The following is a 27258-nucleotide window of genomic DNA, read 5'->3' as shown; positions in this document are numbered from 1 at the left end:
CCAGCAACCACATGGTGGCTCACAACCATCCATAACAAGATCTGATGCCCTCTTCTGGAGTGTCTGAAGACAACTACAGTGTACTTACATATAATAAATAAATACATCTTAAAAAAAAAAAAAAAAAGAAAGAAAAGAAATCTTTATTTTGGGAGTGTGAAGCTAGATGGCTCAGTGGTTAAGAACCCTGTCTGCTCTTCTAGAGGACCCAGGTTCATTTCCCAACACCCACATGGAAGCTCACAACTGTCTATAACTCTAGTTCCAGGGGACCTGACACCCTCACCTAAATTCACATAAAATAAACTATTAAAAACAAAAACAAAAACAAATGTTTACTTGCCTGGAGAGGTGGTTTAGCAGTTAAAGAGTACTGGCTGCTCTTCCAGAGGACACTATTTCAATTCCTAGGACCCACATGGCAGCCCACAATTTTCTGTAACTTCAGTTGTAGGGGGCATGACACCCTCATAAAGACATACATCCAGGCAAAATACCAACGCACATAAAATAAATTAAATCATTAAAGAAAGAAAAGTATTTTTAAAAAGTTCCATGTTAGGCATGATGGTGGTGCATGCCTTTAATCCCCAGTAATTGAGAGGCAGAGGCAGGCATCTTGAATTTGAGGCCAACCTGGTCTACTAAGTAAGTTCCAGGGCAGTCAGAGCTACACAGAGTAACCTTGTCTCAAAAAGCCCAAAATCATAAAGCCTATACAAATTTAAGGTAGTAATATTACTATAATTCATCAAGTAAAAACTGAATATTTTTCTGCACTTAAATCTCTAAAACTGGAGTGCATTTCTAATCAATCATGACATTTTTGCTGGTCACAAATGCTTTGCCTGTATGTACATCTACACACCGTGTGCTCTTGAAGGCCAGAGAAGTATTGGGTCCCCTAGAATTGTGGTTGATAAGAACTGAACTTGAGTCCTCTGAAGAACAGCAGCTGTTCTCAACAGTTAAGCCACTTCTCCAGCCCCCAATAACCCCCACTTTAGTGGGGGATGCTTTTCATAAGGATACAGAAAGTAATCATATATATTATAGTTAATAAAGTTCTACATTAAATGAAATATGGTTTTCAAATACATCCTCTCTTTGAGATAGAAAGGGAAAAAAAAACTGCTACCCTGGATGAGAAAGTACACTTGTATCTTAATCCACTGATATGGGAATTGTGCAACTACAAACAAGGTCAATATTTTAAATCAAAATTACAGACTAATTTTAGTATAATTGACAATATTTAAGGTTATTTTAAGATTTCAAAAGTATGGGCTGGAGAGACAGCTCAGAGGTCAAGAGCACTGACTGCTCTTCCAAAGGTCCTGAGTTCAATTCCCAGCAATCACATGGTGGCTCACAATCATCAGCAATAAGATCTGGTGCCCTCTTCTGGCTTGCAGGCATTCATCTAGGCAGAATATTGTATACATAATAAATAAATCTTTAAAAAAAAATTTGTCAAAAGCACTCAGAAACTAGCCGGGCGTGGTGGTGCATGCCTTTAATCCCAGCACTAGGGAGGCAGAGGCAGGTGGATTTCTGAGTTTGGTGGTGGCGCACGTCTTTAATCCCAGCACTTGGGGGGCAGGGGCAGGCNGATTTCTGAGTTCGAGGCCAGCCTGGTCTACAAAGTGAGTTCCAGGACAGCCAGGGCTATACAGAGAAACCCTGTCTCAAAAAACCAAAACCAAAAATAAAAAAAACAAAACAAAACAAAACAAAATCCTCCAAGAATCTTAATTCATAGTTGATTCCTACTAAAGTCCCCTGTCAAAAGCTTGAGAAACTGAGTTTTACTGTTAAGTTAGTAAGAGAAAAATATAATGGCTATAACCTAGATATCAGTTTTATTGATCATATTGCCAAGGTAATCTACTGAGTATACTAATCATGACAGTAAACACAGAAAGCAAGTATTTAAGAGACAGAGCTTTAATACACAGTATAATTTACAATACCCATCATTAGGTAGGAGACGAGGATGTCAGAAACAGATTCCCTTGGTGATCAGAACAAAAACGTCCCAGATTAAAAGAATCAGACTTATTTAGTAAATATTATTAGACACTATGTTACCACAAAACAAATCAGACCTACTATATCATCTGTGACAACACACATGAGCTTCTTCTCAAATACCTTTGCTCACCCTATGAGGCTGGTCTGGGGTGCATGAGACCCTGCCTGAAAACAAACAGCAGCAGCCCCCAAACAAAAGCAGTACTCATTCCCAGATACTTGACGTGCAGGGGAAGCATTTCATTGCCCATGCATAGCATGCTTAACCTTATTTTAGAATAAAAAAATCAAAATGTCATATGTCGACTGTTCTGTCAATGTATTCCATCTTGGTTATCAGTCTAAAATAAACCTCCTTCCATAATAACCATTTCTGTTAATGTATCCCCGTCCTTGTGTGCGTGTATATGTATGTGTGTGTGTGTTGGGGGGGGGTGTGTGTGTGTGTGTTGTTTAAAGTTAAATTTGATAGTAGAAAATATAGAAAACATGAGCACTGAAGGAGCTAGAGACACGGAAAGAACAGGATACTAAACACACTGAGGAATTAGAATCCCCCGTTACCATTACAGGCGATTAGAAATTAAAGCAAGTGTGTAATGCAGTTAATGAAGTGTAAGCTCTGATGTTTAAATAGGCAATGGGTAATTATTATTATATTAAAACAAGAAAGCAAATACTGAAGAGTCAGTCCAGTAAATATACACAGAAAGATCAGATCAGAGGACCGTGCCGAACAAAGCCTGAGGGAGGAAGGCATCACCAGTCAGATCACCAACCAAGTGACAGGGCAGATGAGCCATTCACTCTCCCTCCCTGCAGCAGACTTCCTGGCCTCTAAAGCTCCCCAAGGTTGCTTCTACCCCTCCGCTGTCATCTTCCAATCATTTCAGACTCTTGGGTTTCCAGAAATCACCCAAGGTAAGATGGAGTGTTTTATATTCTCATGGTCAGTAAATTGTGCTTCCCACACTGTGATGAACTTGAAGTCAGTTATACTGCATCTAAGGCAGATGAAGCAAAAGTTCAAGTGGGCAAAAGAGAAGCTGGTGGTCACCAGGCCTCTTTCTTGTCAAAGTTTCTACTATCTGTATTTCTTTGAAATTTTGTACAACGGTGCCTGTTTTGAAAAATAAAATTTAAAGATAAAGTGGTAAATTAAGAGTTCCCTTCTTCCTAAAGAACCTTCCCCAAAGAACAATACAACATCAATGTAGGGACTTAGGGAAAAGTCCCCCAAGAGCAAGCTCAATCCCGACAACAAACATGCTAGCCTCCCAACAGTGACACCCAGGCGCTCCTTACTCGGTGTCACTGTGAATCGGAACTGTTAAGACAAGACTAACACTTCCTCCCTAGGAAAGTACCCTTCATCTGGGAACACTATGAGAGCCTCAGAAAAGTGAAGAGCATGTAAGAAAAACAAATCTTAAGGCGGAGTTCTCTACGTTTATAGCCAAGTGTGGTAGTACACATCTGTAATCTCAGCATTCATGATGTAACTAGAAAACCAGAAATTCAGAGATGGCCTTAAGAGGCCCCTGTCTCAGAAAACCAGAATAGGAGAGGAAAGAAAACGTATAAACTGGGAGACTGAGCTCTTGATACATAAACTGAAAATGTTGGCGTCCAGAGCTGCAGAGATGGCTCAGCAGTTAATGGGCTGCTCTTCCTGAGAACCTGGGACACTAGGAGAGTACACGCGGAAGCAAAGTCAGGCAGACTTCTGCGAGTTCGAGACCAGTCTGGTCTACAGAGCAAGTTCCAGGACAGTCAAGGCTACACAAAGAAATCCTGTCTTAAAAACCAAAACACAAAACCAAAACCAAAACAAAACAACCAAAACAAAAAGGTCTCTCTGCGTAGCAGTGGCTGCCCTGGAACTGTCTATACAAAGGTGGTCTTAAACTCATAGAAATCCACTTATCTCTGCTTCCCAGTGCTTTGATTAAAGGTGCATGCGCATTAACCAGGCCTGGCCTAACTTTTTATATAAACATTTGTTTTATTTCTAGGCATGTGCGCGTGCATATGTATGTGTGTGTGCATGTGCACGAGAACCCACAAACTGTGTGTGTGTGTGTGTGTGTGTGTGTGTGTGCAAACCCGCAAATGCACATGCACTTGGGCAGGGGTGGGAGGGTCCTCAGAGGAAAGAAAGGGTGTGGGAGTCCCTGAGCTGGAATTACAAGCAGTTATGATGTAGATGCTGCTGAACCAGAGCAGTGCACTCTTAACACTGAGTACTCTCTAGCCTGTATACTCCCATCTCTTGAAGGCAGTATCTCTCATTGTCAGAAGAGGAAACAGGAAGACTAAGCAGCACTAGCATAGCGCCATATTAAACAGACAAGGCGCTTTTAGCTCAAAGCTAGACTAGTGTCCTAGTAGACACTACGAGTCAGCTTTAAATATAGCAGTGAAACTAACTACAGGAAAATGAGGTGAGTAGTAACCCCAAAAATGACAGAAGAGAAAAGTTCTATTATTACCTGTAGCAAGGCACACCAATGCTAGTCTCAACCCACATAACTCCAAGGGTTGTCAGCTCTTGGCTGACATTTTTCAGAAGATTATGAAGTCTGCAAATGTTCTGCTGTTTACTCTCTAGGGAGCCCTTCTGAACTGAGGACTCTAAGAACACTACAGGAGGATCCCTCAGAGTACTCAAGTCCTTTAAGACAATGTCTCTGTCAGTGCAGTGCTGCCACCTTGTGGGACAGCCTGAAAAAATGTGGAACAAAATCACTCAAGTGAAGAATATCTCATACCCATCTTTAGAGAAAGATGGATACTTCATAGTAACAGTGTACAGATAATTAAAGACTTTTAGGTATCTATACTATTTTGAAAAAAAATTAAAATGAAACAGACCTAAGTGTGTGGGGTATGCAGACACTTAATTTAATTCCTTACGTATATCTATGAAGGTACTGATCATGAACAGGATTGGGCCTCCGAGCTAGGCTGGGATCCTGGCTGCGGCACAAATAGCCGCATCACATTGAGACAGTTCAGTCTCTGAGTGCACATCTTAAACTGTGAGATGGAAGAGCTTCTACTTCAGACAGACGTGAAAACTAAGTGAGAGGGTTTACATAAAAGCATCTATCATTGGGCCTAGCATACAGGCACTGCAAATTAAATTTCTCTTTCCAGGCAACACAGAACCATAGTCAGCCTTTGGAGTGTCTGCAGAGTTGAGCTGGTATAGAATGGCTGTGACACTAGACCTCTGATGTTCCCGGTCACTTGTGCACTTGGTCCACCTGTTACCAGTATCTGGTCTCACTGTGAGATAAGAACTAGGGGGCCAATGTTAGCATTTTACTTGAGGTTACTTTTCAGTAATTGTAATACTGTGTTTAAGATTAAAAAGTAGGGCTGGAGAGATGGCTCAGAGGTTAAGAACACTGACTACTCTTCCAGAGGTCCTGAGTTAAATGATAAATCCCAGCAACCAGGTGGTGGCTCACAACCATCTGCAATGGGATCTGATGCCCTCTTCTGGTGGGTCTGAAGACAGCTACAGTGTACTCACATAAATAATAAATCTTAAAAAAAAAAGTAGAAGATACAGTTAGGGTTAAACCTAGGAGTTCCAGATCAGAAGGCGGCATCTGTGTGTTCACTGGCTACCTAAGGATACCCCGTTCAACTCTGCACTCTGGGCTCCTCTGCAGCAGTAACCTGAACAGCAGAGAAAAGTTCATTACTACTGAGAAGTTTCCCAAGAAGGTAAACTTTCTGTTTAGCAAGGAGGTGCCACATCTGGTCTCTAATGCTGACACATGCTCTAGGGAAGGCTACAATAAACAGACAGTAAAATGGTCTAGTGTAGTATGAAGAACAAGTCCCAGTGGGAGAGACCACCCAGTATGTTGTGAGTTTCTCATAAACCTACCAAGTTGATATATTAAAACTTGAATAGAAACCATCCACTAATGCCTTCAATGCCAGGCAGTGAAGGAAACAAGTAGGATTAGAATATACTGATATGTTACTAAATCTGGCAATGATAAATAAAGTCCATTATTGCATTTGTTTGAAAAGTATATGCTCTGCATAAAAACATCAGATCTTTCATCTGCAGGGAAGCTTAGAACAGACCAGACAAGCTAGGCATGCATGCTCTCAGATGATCTGATAGAGATCTTCCAGGGTTACCCAGATTTCAAATCCCACTACCTCACCCCCCCCCCACACACACAAAATTAAAAAAAAAAAAAAAAAAGCTGACTTCTATGCTTCCAGTCCTTACAGTCTCATAAGGAAGAGTTTACATGAGTACAGAGGTACCTTTTCCCCCTCTACCTAGAATGCTTGTAGGAGTTAAAATTTATTCTTTACCTCAACCCATCCTTAGCTCCACTGAATATTTAATAGGTTTCCACAGGGTACATGATATTCTGCCTACCTAGTTGGTGCTTAGATGACAGATGAGTGACCTTGAAACCCATATGGAAGGAGAAGAGACCCACAGCACACCATGGCACACATCTACTTCAATTCACACAAACACACACATGCATGTGTGCATGCATGCACACATCTCAACACACATACTCACACCCAAAATTAATTAATTACAAAAGCAAAAACTAGTATTGCCACATAGCCTCAATTATTTAGAGACTCTTTTAAAAGGGTGCCAGGTAGTGCAGCTTGGACAAGTAAACAAAAATAAAATTTACCAAAAACAAATGCAAAAAACAAAACAAAACAAAACAAAACCAGTGGCTGAGTGTGGTGGTGCACACCCTTAATCCCAGAAGAAGCAGGTAGATCTCTGTGACTTCGAGGCCAGCCTGGTCTACAACTCAAGTCCAGGACAACCAGAACTACACAGACACCCTGTTTTGAAATTTTTAAAAAAAAGGGGGGGGGAGGTAAATTCATCTTCTAATCCATCTGATATTTTATCAGAGGTTATTGCCCTTCCACATCTATGTCTAATCTTACAAAGTTGCTGAAAATTCCTGACTGATACTCAACACAGCCTGTACCCTTAAAAAGTATAAGGTATGTTTCAAAGAACAGATCTGAGCAGACTTTTTGCCAGGAAAAGATGATACCTGTGTCAAACAAGTTCTAATCTCTCTATTTATAAAAATCCAACAACAAAAAATAATTTGATGTTACTATCTTTTAGTATAATTCATGTTCAAAGAAATACTGTACCAGACAAAAATTACTTAGCAAGGTGTAGTGACCCATGCTTATGCTGAGGCAAGACAGCAAAACCTTGTCTCAAAAAAAAAGAAAAGAAGCAGTAGTCAAGTGATGGCAAATGCCTGTAATCCCAGCACTTAAGAGATGGAGGCAAGGAAATAGGAGTTCAAGACCAGCCCCATAGCAAGTCAGACATCATCCTAAATACATGAAACCTTATTTCAACACAGAGAGACAGAATGTTGGGGGATGCACTTTAAAGAAAGTGGACAATAATCCTCCATGTTCTCAGTACCAATCAATTTAAGTGAGTTTAATTTAGTAATCACTTGGGACCCAATTGCCTTTTATCATATGAACAAACTTTTCTTTAAAAAAAATATATATAATGCTGTATGAGCATCCTGTCGCTGACACAACAGAAGAGGACATCAGATCCCATTACAGATGGTTGTGAGCTTCCATGTTGCTGCTGGGAATTGAACTCATGACCTCTGGAAGAGCAGACAGCGCTCTTAACCACTGAGCCACCTCTCCAGTCCACAAACTTTTAAGATGTCAAGAAGGAAATAAATTCACATGAAGCAGGACTGTAGCTCAGGAACAGCATACTTACACAAGGCTCTGGGTTTAATCCTCAGCACCGACATAAACAAAGGAATGCAAAACTAAAACTTGTAAGTGTTATGTTCTGGCTGCTAAGTATACAGAACAGAATCATTTTCTACCCTAGAGTTCTTTGAGAGTTCATTTCAATAGTTGGTCAATAAAGATTACTTTGATCCAGTTTTTTTCATAGAAGAAATGACCACAAACAACTACCTGAAAAAAACTAATCCTAAAAACCAAACAAAATCACCTAAGATTATGAAGTATACAACCTATACATTACACAAAACTATTGCCCACAACTACACTGTAGTCAAGTTTCCAAGACAATGCTTGTGTTAAGCATGCCTTGGAAAGGGCTCATTTTCAATGCTTCTCTCTTTGTAAAAGCACAAAGTATTACCATTGGGTTTGAATCTGCTATGAGATCCCGCAGAGAATCCAGAAATCCCTGATCTTCCACCATCTGGGCATTGATATCATGGAGTTTTGCCACACATACTGCTGCCGTTTTCCGAACATAGGGGTCTTCATCCTTCAAGCACTTGCGGAGGGGTTCGCAGAGATACTCTGTAATCTTGTCCACCCGGATGCACCCCATGGTTCTAACTGCCAAGGCTCGAATCAAAGGATTGGGATCTTCACAATCCTACCAAAAACAAAAACAAAATAACCAACCATATGAATACAAGGTGATTACAAGCAAACATTCCAGCTGGCATGAACCATAAGCTTCTAGTATATTCTACATGAGAATTCAATCTCTCATGGCATTCTTTCCTTTCCTAAAGGTTTTAGTTGTCTACTCAAGAGCCTAGAAGGGAATTTTTTTTTTTCTTTAAAGAAACTTATCAGGACTAGGGAGGTGGCTAGAGAGGGTTGAGGTTTGATTCCAAGCATCCACATGGCAGCTCACAACCACCCATAACTCTGGTTCCAGGGAATCTGATGTCCTCTTCTGATCTCCATGGGCACCAAATGACACAGATGCAAACAAAACACACACATGAAGTAAGAGATTTATAAGTGTATGCGGTATTATATGCTTATTTGTGTACACATGCCCACAGAGGCCAGAAAAGGGTGCCAAATCCCCTGAAGCTGGAGTTACAAGGGGCTATGAATTACCCCAGGTTCAATCTGGGAATAGAACTTGGTTCTTCTGCAAAAGCAGCCAATTCTTTTAACCATTGAGCTACCTCTGCAGCCCCAGAAAAGAAATCTTTTAAGTGCTGTATAAACTCAATGAGGAAAGGTTCACTAGGATTAGATCTTGGGCTAGGCAAAAGCCTAGTAAGTTGGCATGGCCATCCCTAGAACTAGTGAATTTGCCCTAAGAACAGAAAAGACATTTTTCTTCTATTCTTGGTCAGAAAAAAAAAATATATATATATATATATATATACAGCACAGACAGACTACTGACAAAGAATACGCCCTTCACGTACTACTCAGCTATTAAAAACAATGAATTTATGAAATTCTTAGGCAAATGGATGTATCTGGAGGATATCATCCTGAGTGAGGTAACCCAATCACAAAAGAACTCACTTGATATGCACTCACTGATAAGTGGATATTAGCCCAGAAACCTAGAATATCCAAGATACAATCTCCAAAACACAAAAAAATCAAGAATAAGGAAGACCAACACGTGGGTACTTCATTCCTCCCTAAAATAGGGAATAAAATACCCATGAAAGAAGTGGCAGAGACAAAGTTTGGAGCTAAGACGAAAGGATGGACCATCCAGAGACTGCCCAACCCGGGGGACCATCCCAGAATCAGCCACCAAACGCAGACACTATTGCATATGCCAGCAAGATCTTGCTGAAAGGACACTGATATAGCTATCTCTGTGAGGCTATGCCAATGTCTGACAAATATAGAAGTGGATGTCCACAGTCATCTATAGGATAGAACACAGAGACCCCAATGGAGGAGCTAGAGAAATTACCCAAGGAACTAAAGGGGTCTGTGACCCTATAGGTGAAACAACAATATGAACTAATCAGTACCCCTGAGCTTGTGTCTCTACCTGCATATGTAGCAGAAGATGGCCTAGTCAGCCATCGTTGGGAAGAGATGCCCCTTGGTCTTGCAAACTTTATATGCCCCATACAGGGGAATGCCAGGGCCAAGAAGTGGGAGTGAGTGGGCAGGGGAGCAGGGCAGGGGGAGGGTATAGGGGACATTTGGGATAGCATTTGAAATGTAAATGAAGAAAATATCTAATAAAATAAGTTAAAAAAAATACGCCCTTCAAATACCTATATTAAATGTATCCAGCCTGTACATGGTGGTGCATGCCTGCAGGTGGATCTCTGTGATTGAGGCCATCCTGATCTACATAGTGAGTTCCAGAACAGCCAAGGTGACATAGTGAGATCCTGGCTCAAACAAAACAACAACAACAAATCTTTAAAAACAAACAAACCCCAAAAGGAAGGAAGGAAGGGAAGGAAGGAAGGGAAGGCAGGCAGTCAGGCAGTGATGGTGCATGCCTTTAATCCCAGAACCATGGAAACAAAGATAGATGGATCTCTGTGAGTTTGAGGTCTATACAGCAAGTTATAGGCTAGCCAGGGCTGAGCAATAAGACTTTGTCTCAAAACAAGAAAGAAGAAAAAAAATCACTTTGAAAAAAAATCCTACAATATTTATTTTTCAAAATTCAAACAGAAGTTAATTTTGGAATTATCTGATGTTTTTAAGGGCAGAGTATGTTTCAAACGGAAAGGAGTATGAATATGAACAGTCCATTGTCAGCCTCACCAGAGCCAGTAACAGAAAGGGTATGAATATGAATGGCCACTCTCAGCACAGCCAGTGACAGAGTTCTGACCACTCAGTTGCAGTATGGAGACTTCAGATCAGTGCGTATTTATTTGGGTTTATTGGACAGAGTCAGGTTACTAGGCTGGCTTCAACTCACCAAGGGTGGCTCTGTCAGTTTTTAAAGATGCCACAGTAGTGCTAGGTCAGTATTTTTAAAGACAGATCTTAGCCAGGGGTTGCAGCACATGCCTCTAAGTCTAGTACATGGGTAGTTGGAGCAGAATGAGAAGAGGCTGAAGCCAAAGGACTGTGCGTTCAGGGTCAGCCTGGGATAAAGAGTGAGACCCTCTTTGAGGGCGGAGAGCAGGAGGAAGGGATTGAGATCCTACAGATCTTATTCGAATAAACGTAAGCATGAGACTAAGGCTGAGAAAGGGGAATGGGATCAGAGTGTTTTATGTACAGGGAATATAAATTAAACAAGTGGCCATGTATCAGTTAATTATTTAAAAATCACAAAATGAGTATTTTTTATACTACTTCCTCTACATGAATATTTTTAAATTTCCATAAGAAAATACTTAATCACGGGTGAAAGGAGGCTCAGAAGTTACAAGCGCTTGCTGCTTTTCTAGAGGATCCGGTTCAGTTCCTAGCACCTATGTCTGGGGTTTACAACCCGTAACTCCGCTCCAAAGGATCCAATTCGTCTTTTGATCTCTACACTCATACACATACACAAACAACAAAACAAATCATGTATGTTGGTTTCACTGCTGTAAAGCCTGCTGAACCAAAGACAAAACAACTCCTCAGGTAACAATATGACAGCATGTCCACCCTTTATCAGCAAGCAATGAATAATATGCTGAAACACCCAACCTCTGTTAGCCTTGGAGGGTAAACATGAGGTTTCATCTGGCAAGGACGGACGTCCTGAGCCCTCCAAGAAGTGGCTTGCCATATGGTTTCAGTATCCTTAGTGTACAGAACGCTTACAACATGAACATTGCTGCTCACTGCCAGGAGTTCATCCCTTGAAACACAAGCTGCTTATCTGCACTGCAGAGACAAGCTACATCAAACGTCACCTCTGAAAAGGTTACATGAGATAGAGAAGACTCGGTCCTTGAGAAACTACCTTCACAAAGCTGTTGACAGCCATGATGGCCATGTCTGGCTGACTCTTGGCATAGTTCATCAGATAGAGGTACACGAGCTTCTTTAGTTCCAGGTTGTCAGTTTGCATGCAGTTCACCACATCTGGGAAGAGAGAGCTGAGGAGAGAGAGGAAAAACAGAATTGAGTGAAACAGTATCAGTGCTAAACTGTTATACAGATGACGACGTGACAGTATTGGCTTCCAGAATGATTTGACAAGAGGACAGTGGTTCAGTGCTGATAATTCATTTTCATGGAAATGAGTAACTAAAAAAATAAAAAGTATTATTGGCTGCCAAATCTCTAAATTGCTCTGTTTTGTAGTGTATAGGTCAGGGCCTTGTGTGCAGTAGGCAAGCATTTTACTACTAAGCTATATCTTCAGCCCTCGCAATAGTTTTTGTGGAAGGAAAAAAAAAACTGTTTAAAAAAAATCTGAGCCAGGGCTGGAGAATGGCTCAGCGGGTAAGAGCACTGACTGCTCTTCCAAAGGTCCTGAGTTCAAATCCCAGCAACCACATGGTGGCTCACAACCATCCATAATGAGATCTGATGCCCTCTTCTGGGGTTTCTGAAGACAGCTACAGTGTACTTACATATAATAAATAAATCTTTAAAAAAAAAAAATCTGAGCCAGGCAGTGGTGGTGCATGCCTTTAATCCCAGCACTTGGGAGGCAGAGGCAGGCAGATCTCTGAGTTCGAGCCAGCATGGTCTACAGAGTGAGTTCCAGGACAGCCAGGGCTGCACAGAGAAACCCTGTTTCGGGGGAGAAAAAAAAAAGTCTGAAAGCAATGGAAGGAGCCCAACAGATGCTGGCACAAACCTCACCTTGTCTCACATATGCCTTCAGACCACATTCCACCTCCTGTCTAGTTGCTCTCCATTCTTTCTCCAGTGATAGAGACAAAGCCCAGGGCCTCACACATGCTAGGGAAGTGCTCTGCCACTGAGCTATATTCCAAACTCCAAGATTATTTTAAAACGAATCATACAAAGTCTATTTCTTATAAGCTACAAGCCTAGCACTTGGCTCTGAGACAGGGTCAGGCTATGTATAGTTTATGCTGACCTGAAACAACTTACTACATAGTCCAAGAGAACTTGAACTCACTATTCTCCTACCTCAGCTTCCTAAGTGCAGAGACTTCAGATGTGCATCATTATAGCCAGCTTCTAGTATGTTGTTTCATCTATAATCATTTAGGCATACTTTAAAAAAAAAAATTAGCTTTATCAACACCCCCCCCAAATTACAATTTCCACATCAATTCACTGTGGTATCAAAGCATTCCAACAGTTATACTGTTTAATGCACATTTTCTTCACTGTTGACCAGGAGGAATTAAGTAGGTCCCAAGTCCTTGTGATGTGAGCCTATGTTTTCAAGTGTTTCTATGCTTTCTTACATGTTCAAGTTTTAAATTCCTAATCAAGATCTGGAATCAGTCATTTCTCCAAGGTGTCTGATTTCCTTTTAGGAGAGTTTATGAATATATTTACTTGTATTCAGTATTATGCATTTATGAAATGGGGCATAGTCAAATATAAACGGTCTGTTCATTTCCCAAGTACTAGCCATCCTTTCATAATTTACCATTTCCCTGTAAGAAATGTCTAACTATGCTCACAAAGTAGCATCATTAGCATAAAAGCACTGAAGTTCCAAGTCTGGATTCTAAAATAAGTCATATTTAAAAAACAGAGGTTGGGCTGGGCGTGGTGGTGCACGCCTTTAATCCCAGCACTTGGGAGGAAGAGGCAGGTGAATTTCTGAGTTCAAGGCCAGCCTGGTCTACAGAGTGAGTTCCAGGACAGCCAGGGCTACACAGAGAAACCCTGTCTCGAACAAAAAAAAAAAAAAAACAGAAGTTAACTATAAAGTTAGCAAATAGCCTTCCCTTATTAAAATATTTTTAAGATTCTAAATATTTCTACATATCTTACAAATATAAAAAAAACAAATGAATGTTAGTATATTTCACATAGTATGAGTCTTGTCCACATAAAAAGCAGAATAGAGAACCTATGTTTTATGTTCTAAACATGATATGTTTTCCTAATTATTTAAGTGTATCTGCATGTCAGGTGGAGGTCAGAGGACCACCTTTGAGTGTCACTTCTCCCCTTGAATCATGTGGATCCTGAATATTGATTTCAGGTGACTAGGCGATCTCTCTGCTCTAAAAATAGAAAGAATTTACAAAAAGGAAGATGGGCTGCAAATTCAAAAAGAATCCATCACGACTCCAATGAACCTCTTGACTTCGATTCTGAGAGTAGGCAATTATTTGCTTAGCGGTATAGTTTCATACACACGGAGATAACGGAAACTCTCTCAGAAGTGGGTTTTTTGTTTGTCTAAGAGAACATGCAGATGCAGAGTGGCTGTAGCACCAGTCAATAATTACAAAACATCATCAAATATATGCTTAGCAGTCCTAAGAACTGCTAACTGCCCACACAAGAAGACTAAAGTTTGGAACACTGGTACACGCTTAATCCCAACATCTGGAAGGCTAAGGCAGAAGACTGCCAGCTCAAATCCTGTCTGTACTTCATGGAGAGGTCAAAACTGGCCTCAGTAACTTAGTGAGACCCTCTCTTGAAATAAAACGAGCTGGGAAGGAGTTTAGTAATAAAGGGTTTGCCTAGCATAAGCAAGGTCATAGATTCAATCCCTAGGAACAAGGGGATTGTAGTATATTTCAAAAGTTTATGATCATTACTTTAAGTGGAGTAACACTTCCAAATTTTCTCAATTTTTCCTTTCTGAATGACAATAGTATGACCCACATGAACAAAAGTTTTCTGGAGATCTGGGGGAAAGTAGATGCTGAAGGAAGGGCTCTTGAGACCAAAAAGCTGAGAGCTGTCCCTATAAGCAACAGAAACCCAGATAAGAGCAGTGGGACAGGATGCTCCAATGCTCCTGATGTCCTGAGGTAGGTTTCTGCTAGTCCTGTTTCACATGTTAGCTTAAGCTACTGCTATGCAGAACTCAAAGGTTGGTAAAATTTTGTAAGAAGCCAAGATAATAAATATTTTAGGCTTAATAGACCAAGAACCCACTTAAATTAACAAGCATAAACCAGGCATAGTAACACACACTTTTAATTCAGCATGTGGAGGGTAGAGACAGATGGATCTCTGTTGAGACTTCATAATAGACTTTGTTTCAAAGATAAGATAAAATAAAATAAATCTCAAGCCTATTTTATACATTATTTTAAAGTGAGTGTTATTTTTATCAATGAGGAAGATGGCAGTGTCTTACATTTGATTCACTGTTTGTGCATGTATGTGGAGGTCTGAGACAAGACACAAGTGCACTTCTCTGCTGGGTTCAGGGGACTAAAATAGGTCATTAGGCTCTGCAGAAAGTAACTTTACCCACTGAGCACCACATCAGCCCCTTGTTTAAACACTCATAAGTCTCTATAGCACCTTCTTAAATAGAGACAGCTGGGGGAACGTTTTAGATGATGTATAAGAAGAAAATATAGCTTCATATAAATATAGGATACGGAAAATGAATAGCTTAATATTTTAAAAAATAAATGGATATTGTTTTCTCTATATATATTTATCTTATTTGCAGTAGTGTTTACTTGCATGTATGTATGTGCACTACATATATGCCTGATGCCTGAGGAAGTCAGAAGAAGGTACTGAGAGCACTGGACCTCCTGGGTGCTGGGAACTGAACCCAGGTCCTTTTCAAGAGCAACAAGTACTCTTAACTACTGAGTCATTTCTCCAGTACAGCTTCAGTATACGTGTACACACACACACAGATAGGCACATATGCAGGCATACACACACACACACACACACACACACACACACACACACGTGCGCGCGCACACGTACACACAGGCACATGTACACACACAATTGTTTTTAATAAAGGAAAACTGCCGGCAGGATGGGCCAGGTGACCTGGACTTACTGCCAGTGACCTGGACTTACTGCCGGCGACCTGGACTTACTGCCGGTGACCTGGACTTACTGCCGGACTCCGCAGGTGGCAGGGGAGAACAGACTCAAGAGCTGTCCTCTAACCTCCACAGGCACACACATGTACATAAATAAACAAAATACCTAGCTGATAAAATACAATTTGACTGTATCATGAACAAGAGTCCTGAATGAACTGCTCTTTTCTTTTTTTCTTGGAGTGAAAAACAGAATGGCTGTCGCAGCCAGCACCACTGCCTGGATTCACAGTAAGGTGGTAACAGTTCTTACCATCACTTACCAACACTGAAAAGCTCAGAACGGTAAAGGGGCAAAGAGAATCAAGAATTATAAAAATAGTTTTTATCGCTGGGCAGTGGTGGCGTACGCCTTTAATCCCAGAACTTCTGAGTTCGAGGCCAGCCTGGTCTACAAAGTGAGTTCCAGGACAGCCAGGGCTATACTGAGAAACCCTGTCTCGGAAAAAAAAAAAAAAAAAAAAAAAAAAAAGCTTTAATCTCATGGATCTGAGAGGGCCTTATAGGCTGTAGAGCCTGCACTTTAAACAGCTCACTAATCACAGAAGCAAAAATTAATAATGGTCAAGGGAATGTTGGCAGTGTTGGTTCCCACCTTGAATCCAACAACAGAATATAGAGCTGTGAAGCTAAGAGCACTGTCTTAAACCCATTAGAGTATGTGAGGCTAGAGAGATGGCTCAGTAGTTAAGAGCACTGACTGCTCTTTCGGAGGTCCTGAGTTCAATTCCCAGCAACTACATGGAGGCTCACAACCATCTGTAATGGGATCCAATGCCCTTCTAGTGTGTCTAAAGACAGCGACAGTGTTCTCATATAAATAAGTTAATCTAAGAAAAGAAAAGAAAAGAAAAGAAAAAAAAAAGAAAAGAAAAGAAAAGAATATGTGAGCTCAGCATATTTTTATCATCTTTTAAAACTACCTCAGGCAATACATTTGTAACTGTGCCAGGACTAGAGATGGTTTATGCTAAACCTGCATGCAACAAAAATTTAAAAAGCAAGCACTTAGGTCAGAGCTAATATAAAAGCACATACTTTTCTTTGTGATGTTTGCAATGGGGCAACAAGCCATTTCTACAGGTTCCACAGTTTGGTTTTTTTCAAGACATTGGTGCTATGTTGCCCAGGGTAGATGTCCAACTCTGGCTTGAGTGATTCTCCTGCCTCAGCCTCTCACGGCTGAAGTATAGGCGTGCACCACTCTACCTCAGGGGTCTGCAGTGTCTAGGAAAGCTATAAGGGCTACGACACAGGGTCTGACTGTCCACAGAGCAAGAGGCATCCCTACCTCACGTCCTTCCCCACGGTCATAGCAGCAATCACTTTCTTCACAGCCTCTTTCCTCTTTTCTTTCTTTTCATTGTTGAGTTCAGCTTTTAATTCAAAAATTTCTCCTACAAGAGATGAGAACAAATAGGGATGACTTCAGGACTACAGAACGGACAGAATATTGCAATATAAAATAACATCAGGATAGCAAGGCAGCCACTGAAGTAAGGTTAATTTAAAATTATAAGAGATGTGCAATTCAAAGCCCCAGAATGTTAACTGACCCACCGACAAAGACTGCATCAATATGTACCTAAAGCCTTTAAACCATGATCTTTAAAAGGCCACACTTAGACCCTACTTTAGAAAGCATAAGAGCAAGAAAAAGTAAACCTCATTGTAACAGCATTACGATCAGTATTTTAGGAACAGCAGACTTTTAAGGACCTAAAAAGAAAATAAAGGAAAGTAGGGAGCTGGCTTGGAAAACAGTATTTACAAACTACCAGAGATACAACTTAACGGACTAATAAATTAGGCTCAAAAGTCACATAATTACTTACAAAGTTGGGCTTAGCATCCCCCCACCCCTCTCAAGATTTATTTATTTTATGTTTTTTAGTTTTTTGCCTGCATGTATGTCTACGCACCACATGCATACCTGGTACCCTCAGAGGGCAGAATAGGGTGTTGAATGCCCTGAAAAAGTTATGGAGAGTTGTGAGTCACTATGTGGGTGCTGGGAACTAAACTCAGGTCCTCTCCAAGAACAAGTGCTCTTATCTGCTGAGCCATGACTCCAAGGCCCAGCATTCACTTCTGGCTTCAGTTCCCAGCACCCAATGGTAGCCTATAACTGTTCATAACTCTAGTTCCAGGGATTCTGATGCCCTCTTGTCTCTGCAAGCACCAGGCACACATATATCCACACAGAAAACCATTCATATACATAAAAATTAAGAATTGCTCTAAAGGACAACTTTTGGGAATTGGTTCTCTTTCCACCTTGTTAAGATGTCTTGTTTCTGCTGCTGTGCTGTATACGCTGAATGATTCTCCTGTCTGTCTCCCATGCTGAAGTAGGAATAATGGGATCACTGATGCATACAACACCACATGCAACTTTACTATGTGGGTTCCAGGGATAGAACCTAGATGGTCAGGCTTAGATAGCAAACACTTTTCCCTACTAAGCTGTTTTACCAGACTAAGAAATGATCAAAACTATCAATGCTTTACTCCAGTCTGGGCCAAATGAACTGGATTGTCAAGAGTTCTTAATTCGTACATGATCCTAATGTACAAGCACAGTTAAGTCAGAAAAGAAAAAGAAATCACCAGTCTATAGTAGCATGACTGGTAGGGGTAATAATCCACTTTCTAACAGGACTGGAAGTCCACTCACAGAAGACGATTCATGCTTGGTACTTGTGATGGTTTCAATGAAAATGTCCCCATAGACTCACAGGTTTGGTTGGTTGATTTTGGTTTTTCGAGACAGGGTTTCTCTGTGTAGCCCTGGCTGTCTTGGAACTCACTCTGTAGACCAGGCTGGCCTCTAACTCAGAAATCTGCCTGCCTCTGCCTCCCAAGTGCTGAGATTAAAGGCGCGCGCCAACACTGCCTGGCTACACTCACATGTTTAAATAGTCCTCAGTTGGAACAACTGCTTGGGATGGCTTAGGACAAGGGTCTTGATGGCAGAAGTGTGTCGCTCAGGGAGGGCCTTTGGGGTTTCAAAAGGTGTCATTCTACTGTTTCTGTTTGTGGATCTGGATGTGAACTCTTGGCTGCTGCACATCTGCCTGTCTGCACAGCATGATGGGGATGTACTCCTGTATCCCTCTGGAACCATAAGCCCCAAAGAAACCCTTCTTTCTATAAGTTGCCTTTGCCATGTTATTTTGTCACAGCAATAGAAAAGAAACTAATACAGTACTGAAAACCTGGTCAAGAGCCCATGGCCTGGGAGGTTATAGGCCCTGGTGGGCAATCTATCACTGTTACCTGCTGAACGATCATGTTGTCCAACTGCTTTCTCCATATATACATTTATACTCCCAGATTAGTGTTGTTCTCAACCTCCATAGAAAAGCTTGTTCCAATTAGGCAGTGGTTAATACAGAGTCAAAATTATTCAAAGTGCTGAGAATAAGTAAGTGAACCAGTCCTAACTGGAACATCTGTATCAACCACCTCACCTGCCCCATGCCTCAGAGACCATCACAGAGGAAGGGGTAGTGGAGACAGTGTGTGAGGTGGAGTGTAGGAAGGAGGGTTGTGAAATGCTGTTTCTGTACATGAGGTGGCCACTGCATTCATTAACTCACTGTGCCTATGGTTCTGTGTACGACAACAAGCCAGTCAATATTAAAGTAGGGACAGGGGAGGGGCTCGCAAGGCTCAAGCCCTAGTTTGGGAGCTCATGGTAGGTGATGGCAGCTGGGAGAGAGAGAGAGCCATTAATCTTTGGGGATGCAGCCACTGGCAGATTGTCCAAGCTCTTAGATGGTCCCATAATGGGCATGAGGGAGGCACTAATTAGATTCAGTGAATCATAATTAATAAATACACACATACCATGAAGTTGGGAGGGGCATGATAGGAAGAACTGGAGAGGGAAGTGGGTGCTGGATATCAACAAAATACATTATATATGTATGAAATTCTAAATAAATATATATGGGCTGGTAAGATGTCTAAATGGATAAAGGTGCTTCAGAACAAACTTTTGACAGTTGTCATCTGACTTCCACATATACTATGGCATATGTCTGTGTGTGTGTGTGTGTGTGTGTGTGTGTGTGTGTGTGTGTGCGCGCGCGCGCGCATACACACGTGCATGCACACACACTGAATATAATATAAATAGGGGGAAAAAAGCACTACCCTAGTGAGTAGTTTAATAAGTTTTTTGGTTTCAAGGTCTCAGCCTCAATCAACTCCATGAAAGAAATGTGGCCCAGCACGGTAGCACCTGTCTGTAATCCCAGTATTCAGGAGGCAAAGGCAGGAAGGTAGACTGCCATAAGTTCAAGGCCAGCCTGGTCTACTTAGCAAGTTTCAGGCCAGGTGCGGCTACATGAGATCCTGTCTCAGAAAACAAGCAAAAAGGTGAAGGAAGAATGAAGCTTAAAACAATACAAACTAGGGACATTTCTAAGGGCTCAGTTATGAATGACTACTCAAGAAGTGTCAAAGACTATTGCCACTACTTTAAGGCTCCATGTCTAGCTTCACCTGCCTTTAGAACACAAGGGATAAAAGAAAAAGGCCTAATCAGACAGAGGAGAAAATGGAAGGAGGGCTACCTACACCATCATTTTCATAAGAAAAAGGCAACAACTCTCATCAGACAGGAGGAGGGGCGAATGAAAGGAAGGCTCCCCACACCACATACATGGTCATGCCTACTCCCATTTCTTCCTTCTGTGGACACCCCTACCTTTTTTGTTGTTTGTTCTGTCTGCCATAGGACCTTGCTATGCAACCCTGGAGGGCCTGGAATACACAATGTAGACTCAGCAGCTCTCTTGTCTCAGGCCATCCTGCCTGTTTTCAGACTGCTGGGATTACAGGTATGTAATCACTTCAGCCATTTTTCCATCTATATGTTAAACCTGACTACACTGTTGCCTCCTTGCCCACCACCTTCCAGACTGCTCTCAATGATCATTTTACCATGACATCATCCACCACTCTGCACACTCTGTGATTTCCCTGAAGCCCATGACAGGAAGTATATCGACAAGAGACATAAAAATGAAGCACATAAAAGCTTATTTTATCAATATCCATCCCCAGTAGGCAAGCAAATTGCTTTAAAAATCACTATTCCATTTAATTGACAACTACAAAAATAACACTGGCAGAAAGGCCAGGCCTTTAAGGAGTCAGTCTCTTTTTGACTGAGCCGTGTGCTGCTATCATTTACTTCTGGAACAGTGAAGGGTAAACAGCAGGGATTCACAAGTCTGAATTAAACTGAGAGCAGCACCAGAAGCTGCAGAATCGCAACAGGATGTAACTGAAATTATTCCAGAACCAAGCATAAATTTAAAGAATCTGCTCCAGAGGCGGTTCTCGTGGGCGTTGCAGGAAGCAAAAGGAACACGGTCTATCCATTTTTGAAAAGCATATTAGTTGTGACTAATCTGTACGTCTCAAACTTTTATAAATGTCATTTGTACCCTTTGAAAGAAAGGGTTTGATGAATTAGGTGAGTTTTAAAACAACTTTTAGAAAAAGGCCAAGTATATGCTTTTAATCCCAGCAATTAGGGAAAGCAGAGGCAGGAATATCGTCAAGGTCAGCCTAGACTCCAGAGGGAGTTCCAGGACACCCAGAGAACCCTGTCTCAAAAAATGAAATAACAAAACCTTCCTATGTCATTATAGACAGTATGTTGGTTATCAAAGCACATAAAGTGTTAGCAGAGGAAACATAAATACATATCAAAATGATTGAGTACTTAGCTGGAATAAATTAACAAGGAGCTGATGGCTCTTTCTGTGTGGCTTTTACTAGTGTGTCTGTGTATACGTCAGTGCATGAGATCTATGCGTGAGTGAGAGTGTATGGAGGGCAGAGGACAACTTCATGGGGGGCTCTTTCTTTCCACCTTTAATGGGCTGCAGAGCTCAAACTCAGGTTGCCAGGCTTACTCGGCAAGCACCTTTACTGGATGAGCCATTTTGGTGGCCATTTGATTCTGAGACAGAATCTTGCTATGTAGCTCAATCTAACCTCACAAGCATCCTGCATCAGCCTCCTAAGTGCAGAGATTCTAGGCGTGTGCCACCATGACAAGCAGAGATTCTAGGCGTGTGCCACCATGACAAGCAGAGATTCTAGGCATATGCCACCATGACAAGCAGAGATTCTAGGCATGTGCCACCATGACAAACAGGCTAATAGTTTTTGTGAGGTGTAAACAACAAAGATAGAGAAGAAACTGGATAAATCAAAAGACAGGTACTAGGAAAAGTATCTTGCATGTGCCACATTTTATCACCCAACCCCACTCATTTCACTAGTCAAATTTACTAAGCATTGTTAGCAGCTGAGAATGGTTTTCAGTGTTGGCTACATATTAAAAAAAAAGTCTGTAGAGCTTTTAAAAACTCAATATTCAGCCTAGCATGGTAATATATGTTTGCAATCCCAGCACTTGAAAGTATGTCAGGAGAGTGAATTCCATGCTAACTTGGAGTACATCACCATGTTCTAAGACAACCTGACTAATTAATGGTAAGACTCTATATCAACACTAAATAAAATAGATTAGATAGAAAAAGTCAGAACAAGGACTGGAAAGATGGCCCAGAAGGTAGAATACTGGCTGTCCTTCCAAAGGACCTGAATTTGTCCCCAATACTGACTTGGTAGGCTCACAACCAACTTTAACTGCACTTCCCAAGGACTCTGATGTCCTCCTCAGGCCTTTATAGGCACCAGGCATGCATGTGGTACACAGCCACATAAGCAGGTAAAATACCTATATATATTAAATAAAGTAATGAAAACAATTAAAGGGAGGCCCTCTAGTCAGCAATGGGCCTTCTACATCCTTGTAAGCAGCACACACTTAAAAAAAAAAAAAAAAAAAAAAAAACAACCTTCAAACTGTATATATTCCCCCAGTTATGATTTTGTGACATTTGCTTTATAATTCTCTACAAATACACAGATCTTTTATTTATACCATTAAAAGTTGCAGACATTATGCCTCTTTAGTCTTGAATATGTAACTTGTGTTTTTTAAGGACAAGGAAGCTTTCTTTTTTTAATATTAAATGATTATTTTTAAAACATCAATATATCACCACCACCATCTGTTCAATGCCCTTTATAGCAACCTGATTCCCACCTCTGGGGCAGCATTCAGCTTAAGAACTCTGCAGTAACTTGATGTGCCAGGAGAAGGGGAGGGGGAATAGGGAGGGGCTGTGTGAGGAGGGAACTGGGGGAAGAGGAGGGTCTGCGATTGGGATGTAAAGTGAATAAATAAATAAAAAAAAGTATTACACTTATTGTCATGTCCTTGAAGCAATTTATTTTCATAATAATATTTTGTTTTTAAGATAGGGTCTTAAAAACACTGGCTGTTCTGAAACTACGTAGACTAGGCTGGCCCTGAATTCATAGCAATCCACTTGCCTCTGCCTCCCAAGTGCTATGTCATGATAAAATGTACAGGACCCTTATTATGAGAAGCACCTCCAATTTGCCATGGTTTCCTGAGTTGCAATAAGGTTATAAACGTTGGCAAGATAACTTCATAACACATCACATCAAAAGACAAGTGGTGTTACTTTGACTGGTTTTGGTGATGTCAACAATGAATTAAGGTTCTAAGTACCATTTTTGTTGTTTTTTCAATTGTGTGTGTGTGTGTGTGTGTGTGTGTGTGTGTGTGTGTGTCTGTGTGTTGCTTGGTACCCACAGATGTCAGAACGGTGTCAGATGCCCTGGAACCAGAGTTGTCAATGGTTGTGAACTACAGTGTGGATGCTGGGGACTGAAGCAAGAGCCTCTGCACAAACACGTGCTCTAACTGCTGAGACATCTCTCCAGCTCCCTGAAAGTTAGATTAAAGAACTAATATGTCTCATCTCTGTAATCAGTAAAAATTTGTTGAAAGATATTTTGAAACCCTATCAATGCCTTATCAAACTTCCCACTTACTAACTTTAGCATCATGACTCTTGCCTAAATGATAATTTATACTAAATATAGTCACACATGTATTGATTATATTCATTAGGTTATTATCCATTATTCTGATCATTTTGTTTTGTTTGGTATGGTTATTTTTTGTTTGTTTGTTTGTTTGTTTTCTGAGACAAGGTTACCTTGGCTGTCCTGGAACTGGCTTTGTAAACCAGGCTGGCCTCGAACCCTCAGAGATCCACCTGCCTCTACTTCTCTGCCTCTCTGCGCCTCTGCGCCTCTGCCTCTGCCTCTAAGTGCTGGGATTAAAGGCATTTGTCACCACCACCTGGCTGAAAAATGTCATTTAGAAACCAAGGTTGATTACTTGACCCTGTGTACCTACTCTGACTCAAGTGAAAATCGGGTACTTAATCAGTAACTCCACTGGTGTCAAGGGACTAAGTAGAATGTGCACAATACATACTCAGACTCAGCTAAGTCTGAAGACAAACGCACCAGGAAACACTTCAAGGCAAACAAAGACAAATCCTATGCCAGAAAAGTTGTCACATGTTAGCCACTAGAGAAGAGGACACATACACCGGAAAAGCAGGCCAAGACACTGAAAAGAAGAGTGATAAAGGGCACAGTAGTTGGTGCCAGGCCCAGAATACTTCAGCAAACAGAAGACCTGCTGGGTACAAAAGCATGTACTTCTGATCCGGAGAAGCAGAGCAAGCTCAGCGGGGGGCTTAGTAAGCTGAGGACAGTGACACTAACCTAGCTCCAACAGAAGGACCAGCCATACTTCTAGAAATGAGCCATGTGGAAACAACTGGGGAAGTTAGATTTTCCCAAGAAAAATCCTTAGTTTGTAAGCCCACACTCAGTAAAAGCCAGTATTCTATTACTGACCACAAAGGGGATAAAGGTCATAGAGCCAAGAGCAAGAGGAGTAGCTCGATGGCAGAGCACCCACCAGGCTGTGCAAGGCTCTAGAGGTCCCCAGCACTAGAAAGCAAGCATTTAAAATCCCCTACACTTCAATAAATGTATTAAAATATAGTTATTTGTAGGAACATCAAATTCCCAGTGAGACTGCAAACACACATGTAAAAACGTCATAACATCCTACTTGGGGAGTCTAACCCAGCATCTGAACTGAACAGTTTGAAGGTTCCCTACTTACCCTTCTTATTGGTTGTGAAGTACTTGGAGTCAGTCATGATTCTGGATCTTTAGCGTAAACCTAGGTAAGAGTAAAGAACGCTGTTATCCAATTACATGTCTCCAGCAAGACATCTAATTTTGAGAACATCTATATCTAAGAATTTCTGCTTTTAAACAAAATGAGTAGCTTCTTCCCATTGCCACTGCCATTTGTGGTTCAAGCAGCATAGGAAATAAGAACTGCAACTTGCTTCAAGGAACTTCAAGGGGTAAAGTCTGAAGGGCAATGGACTAGGGCTGTAATCTGAACTCCTATGGCTCTTCAGCCACCAAGGACAAGCCTGACACCTTTGAAAGTACATCTTAGTCACTCACTCAAACATTTACGACAAAGGCTTAGTTTGGAAGATTTCTAACCCGGAAAGTCTAGTTACTTCTCTGCCTCAGTATGGAGTGACTTAAAGCATGGACTTCAAAGCAGCCTGAACCCAAAAGCAGAAAAATTCTGCCAACCTATTAAATACTGTTTGCAAAAATGCTCTCAGAAAAATAAGGAACCTCCTTACTCCCAGCACCAGGGATAGAGGCAGGAAGACCTAGAGTTCAAGGGCTTCCTCCTAAACATAGCTACACAGTGACGTTGAGGTGAACCTGGACTAAAGACGCTGTCTCAAAAAACAAAAAAGGAAAGAAATGAAAGCGTTAGAATACCATGTAGGATGCAGAAAGCGTTTTGATATTTGTCATATGGAGGCTTGCATTAAAGTTTTCATGTCTTTCTAGCAAAAATTCAGAGAATGTTCTAATCAATCCATTCACAGCATAAATTAAAGAAAACAGACAAATCAGGGAAATTTTGTTTTTAAATATTTGTTATTATTGACTTACATATGTGTATGTTGGTACACCTGTGTGTGCCCCTGTACTAAGGCCAGAGGAAGGCATTGGATCCCTGAAGCTAGAGTTACAGATGGTTGTGAGCCACCTGACCTGAGTGTTGGGAATTGAAACTGGACCTCTACAAGAGCAGCAAGTGCTTTTAACCCCTGAGATACCTGTGCTTTCTGAGACAGCACCTCCCTATGTAGCCCTGGCTGGCCTGAAACTCTCTATATAAAAGAGATTGGCTGTAACTTTGCAATGGTCTGCTTCTTCTGCCTCTGTCCAGAGTGCTAGGTTTACAAACATACCACCACACGTGGTTCTTTCTGTTTGTTTGTTTGTTTTTAAAGACAGGTCTTATGTAGCCCAAGATAGTCTCAAACCTGCTATGTACCTAAAGATGACTTTTAATTCTGTTTCTCGGGTTCCTACCTCCCAGATGCTGGGGGATTACAGATGTGAGCCACCACACCTGGCTAGGAATTCTTCACATAAACAGGTAGATCTGAGTTTAGGGCCAGCTTGACCTACATAATGAATTCCCAAGCCAGTCAGGGCTAGCTACATAGTAAGACCCTGTTTTAAAGACTTGTGATATAAATCTTAAGTTATCTATGAGTTTACATATACAAACAGAAACATTGATGTACAGAAACAATTACTAGGGCCTGGCAGGAGCACCACAGCTGTGGCTCAAAGCCTTTACTGTTTCTACAGAATGCTGTCATACCATTTAAAATCCCAAGGAATCATCAAAACCTAAGATTTAAAGACAAAATTTGTTTGAAAGTTTTTCACCCACTTACTTGGGAAAAATGCATGAAAGCATTCTGTTTTCTAAAGCTCTCATATCTGCCCATACACATACACAAATTTTTTCCTTTGAGATAGGATCTTCACTATATAGTCTTGGCAAGCTTGAAACCTGCTATAAAGACCAGGCTGGCTTCCTACTCATGGGATCCTCCTGATTCTGCCTTGTGCCACCATATCCAGATAACATGAAAACCTAACAGGAGTTCTCAACATACTCTGTTCATCACCTTAAGGCATGGCTTTATTAGCAGCCTACACATTTCATGATTAGTATGATTCGATTCCTAGCACCCAACAAGGAGACTCATTGGAATCCGACACCTGCTGGTCTCCCTGGGCACATACGCTTGGTGCACTGACATATACACACAGAAATAACACCCGTATACATAAAATAAAATAATAAAAAGAAGCCTGCAACATGTATTCTAAATCAAAAATCTCTGCTTTCTAAGAAAAAGAGATAAAGAGAACCAGCTACTTGGGAACCTGAGGTAGGTCTGGAAATTTTAATGAGAATCTGTCTTAAAAATAAAATAAGGCTGGTAGATGGCTCAGCAGGTAAGAGCACCCGACTGCTCTTCTGAAGGTCCTGAGTTCAAATCCCAGCAACCACAAGGTGGCTCACAACCGTCTGTAACAAGATCTGACTCCCTCTTCTGGAGTGTCTGAAGACAGCTACAGTGTACTTAAATATAATAAATAAATAAAT

The 27258-nt window shown here is 41.2% G+C and overlaps 1 protein-coding gene across 2 annotated transcripts in view; it reads right to left on the bottom strand.

The window, feature by feature from the left end:
* Window positions 1–27258, bottom strand: part of Ap2b1 (adaptor related protein complex 2 subunit beta 1) — a 106213-nt gene that overhangs the window by 75641 nt on the left and 3314 nt on the right. For both annotated transcript variants that reach the window (XM_029545576.1, XM_029545575.1), the window contains exons 2-5: window positions 24868–24927; window positions 17044–17149; window positions 11735–11870; window positions 8219–8464 (exon numbers count right to left, since the gene is read on the bottom strand). In XM_029545576.1, the coding sequence (XP_029401436.1) occupies window positions 8219–8464; window positions 11735–11870; window positions 17044–17149; window positions 24868–24904 (525 nt within the window). In that variant the 5' untranslated portion in view covers window positions 24905–24927. The remainder of the gene's footprint in view (window positions 1–8218; window positions 8465–11734; window positions 11871–17043; window positions 17150–24867; window positions 24928–27258) is intronic.

The sequence above is a fragment of the Mus pahari genome, chromosome 14, assembly GCF_900095145.1.
Source record: "Mus pahari chromosome 14, PAHARI_EIJ_v1.1, whole genome shotgun sequence".
NCBI classification, from domain to species: Eukaryota; Metazoa; Chordata; class Mammalia; order Rodentia; family Muridae; genus Mus; species Mus pahari.
Note: the sequence above shows the minus strand (reverse complement) of the source record. Positions and strands in the feature narration are given on the sequence as shown.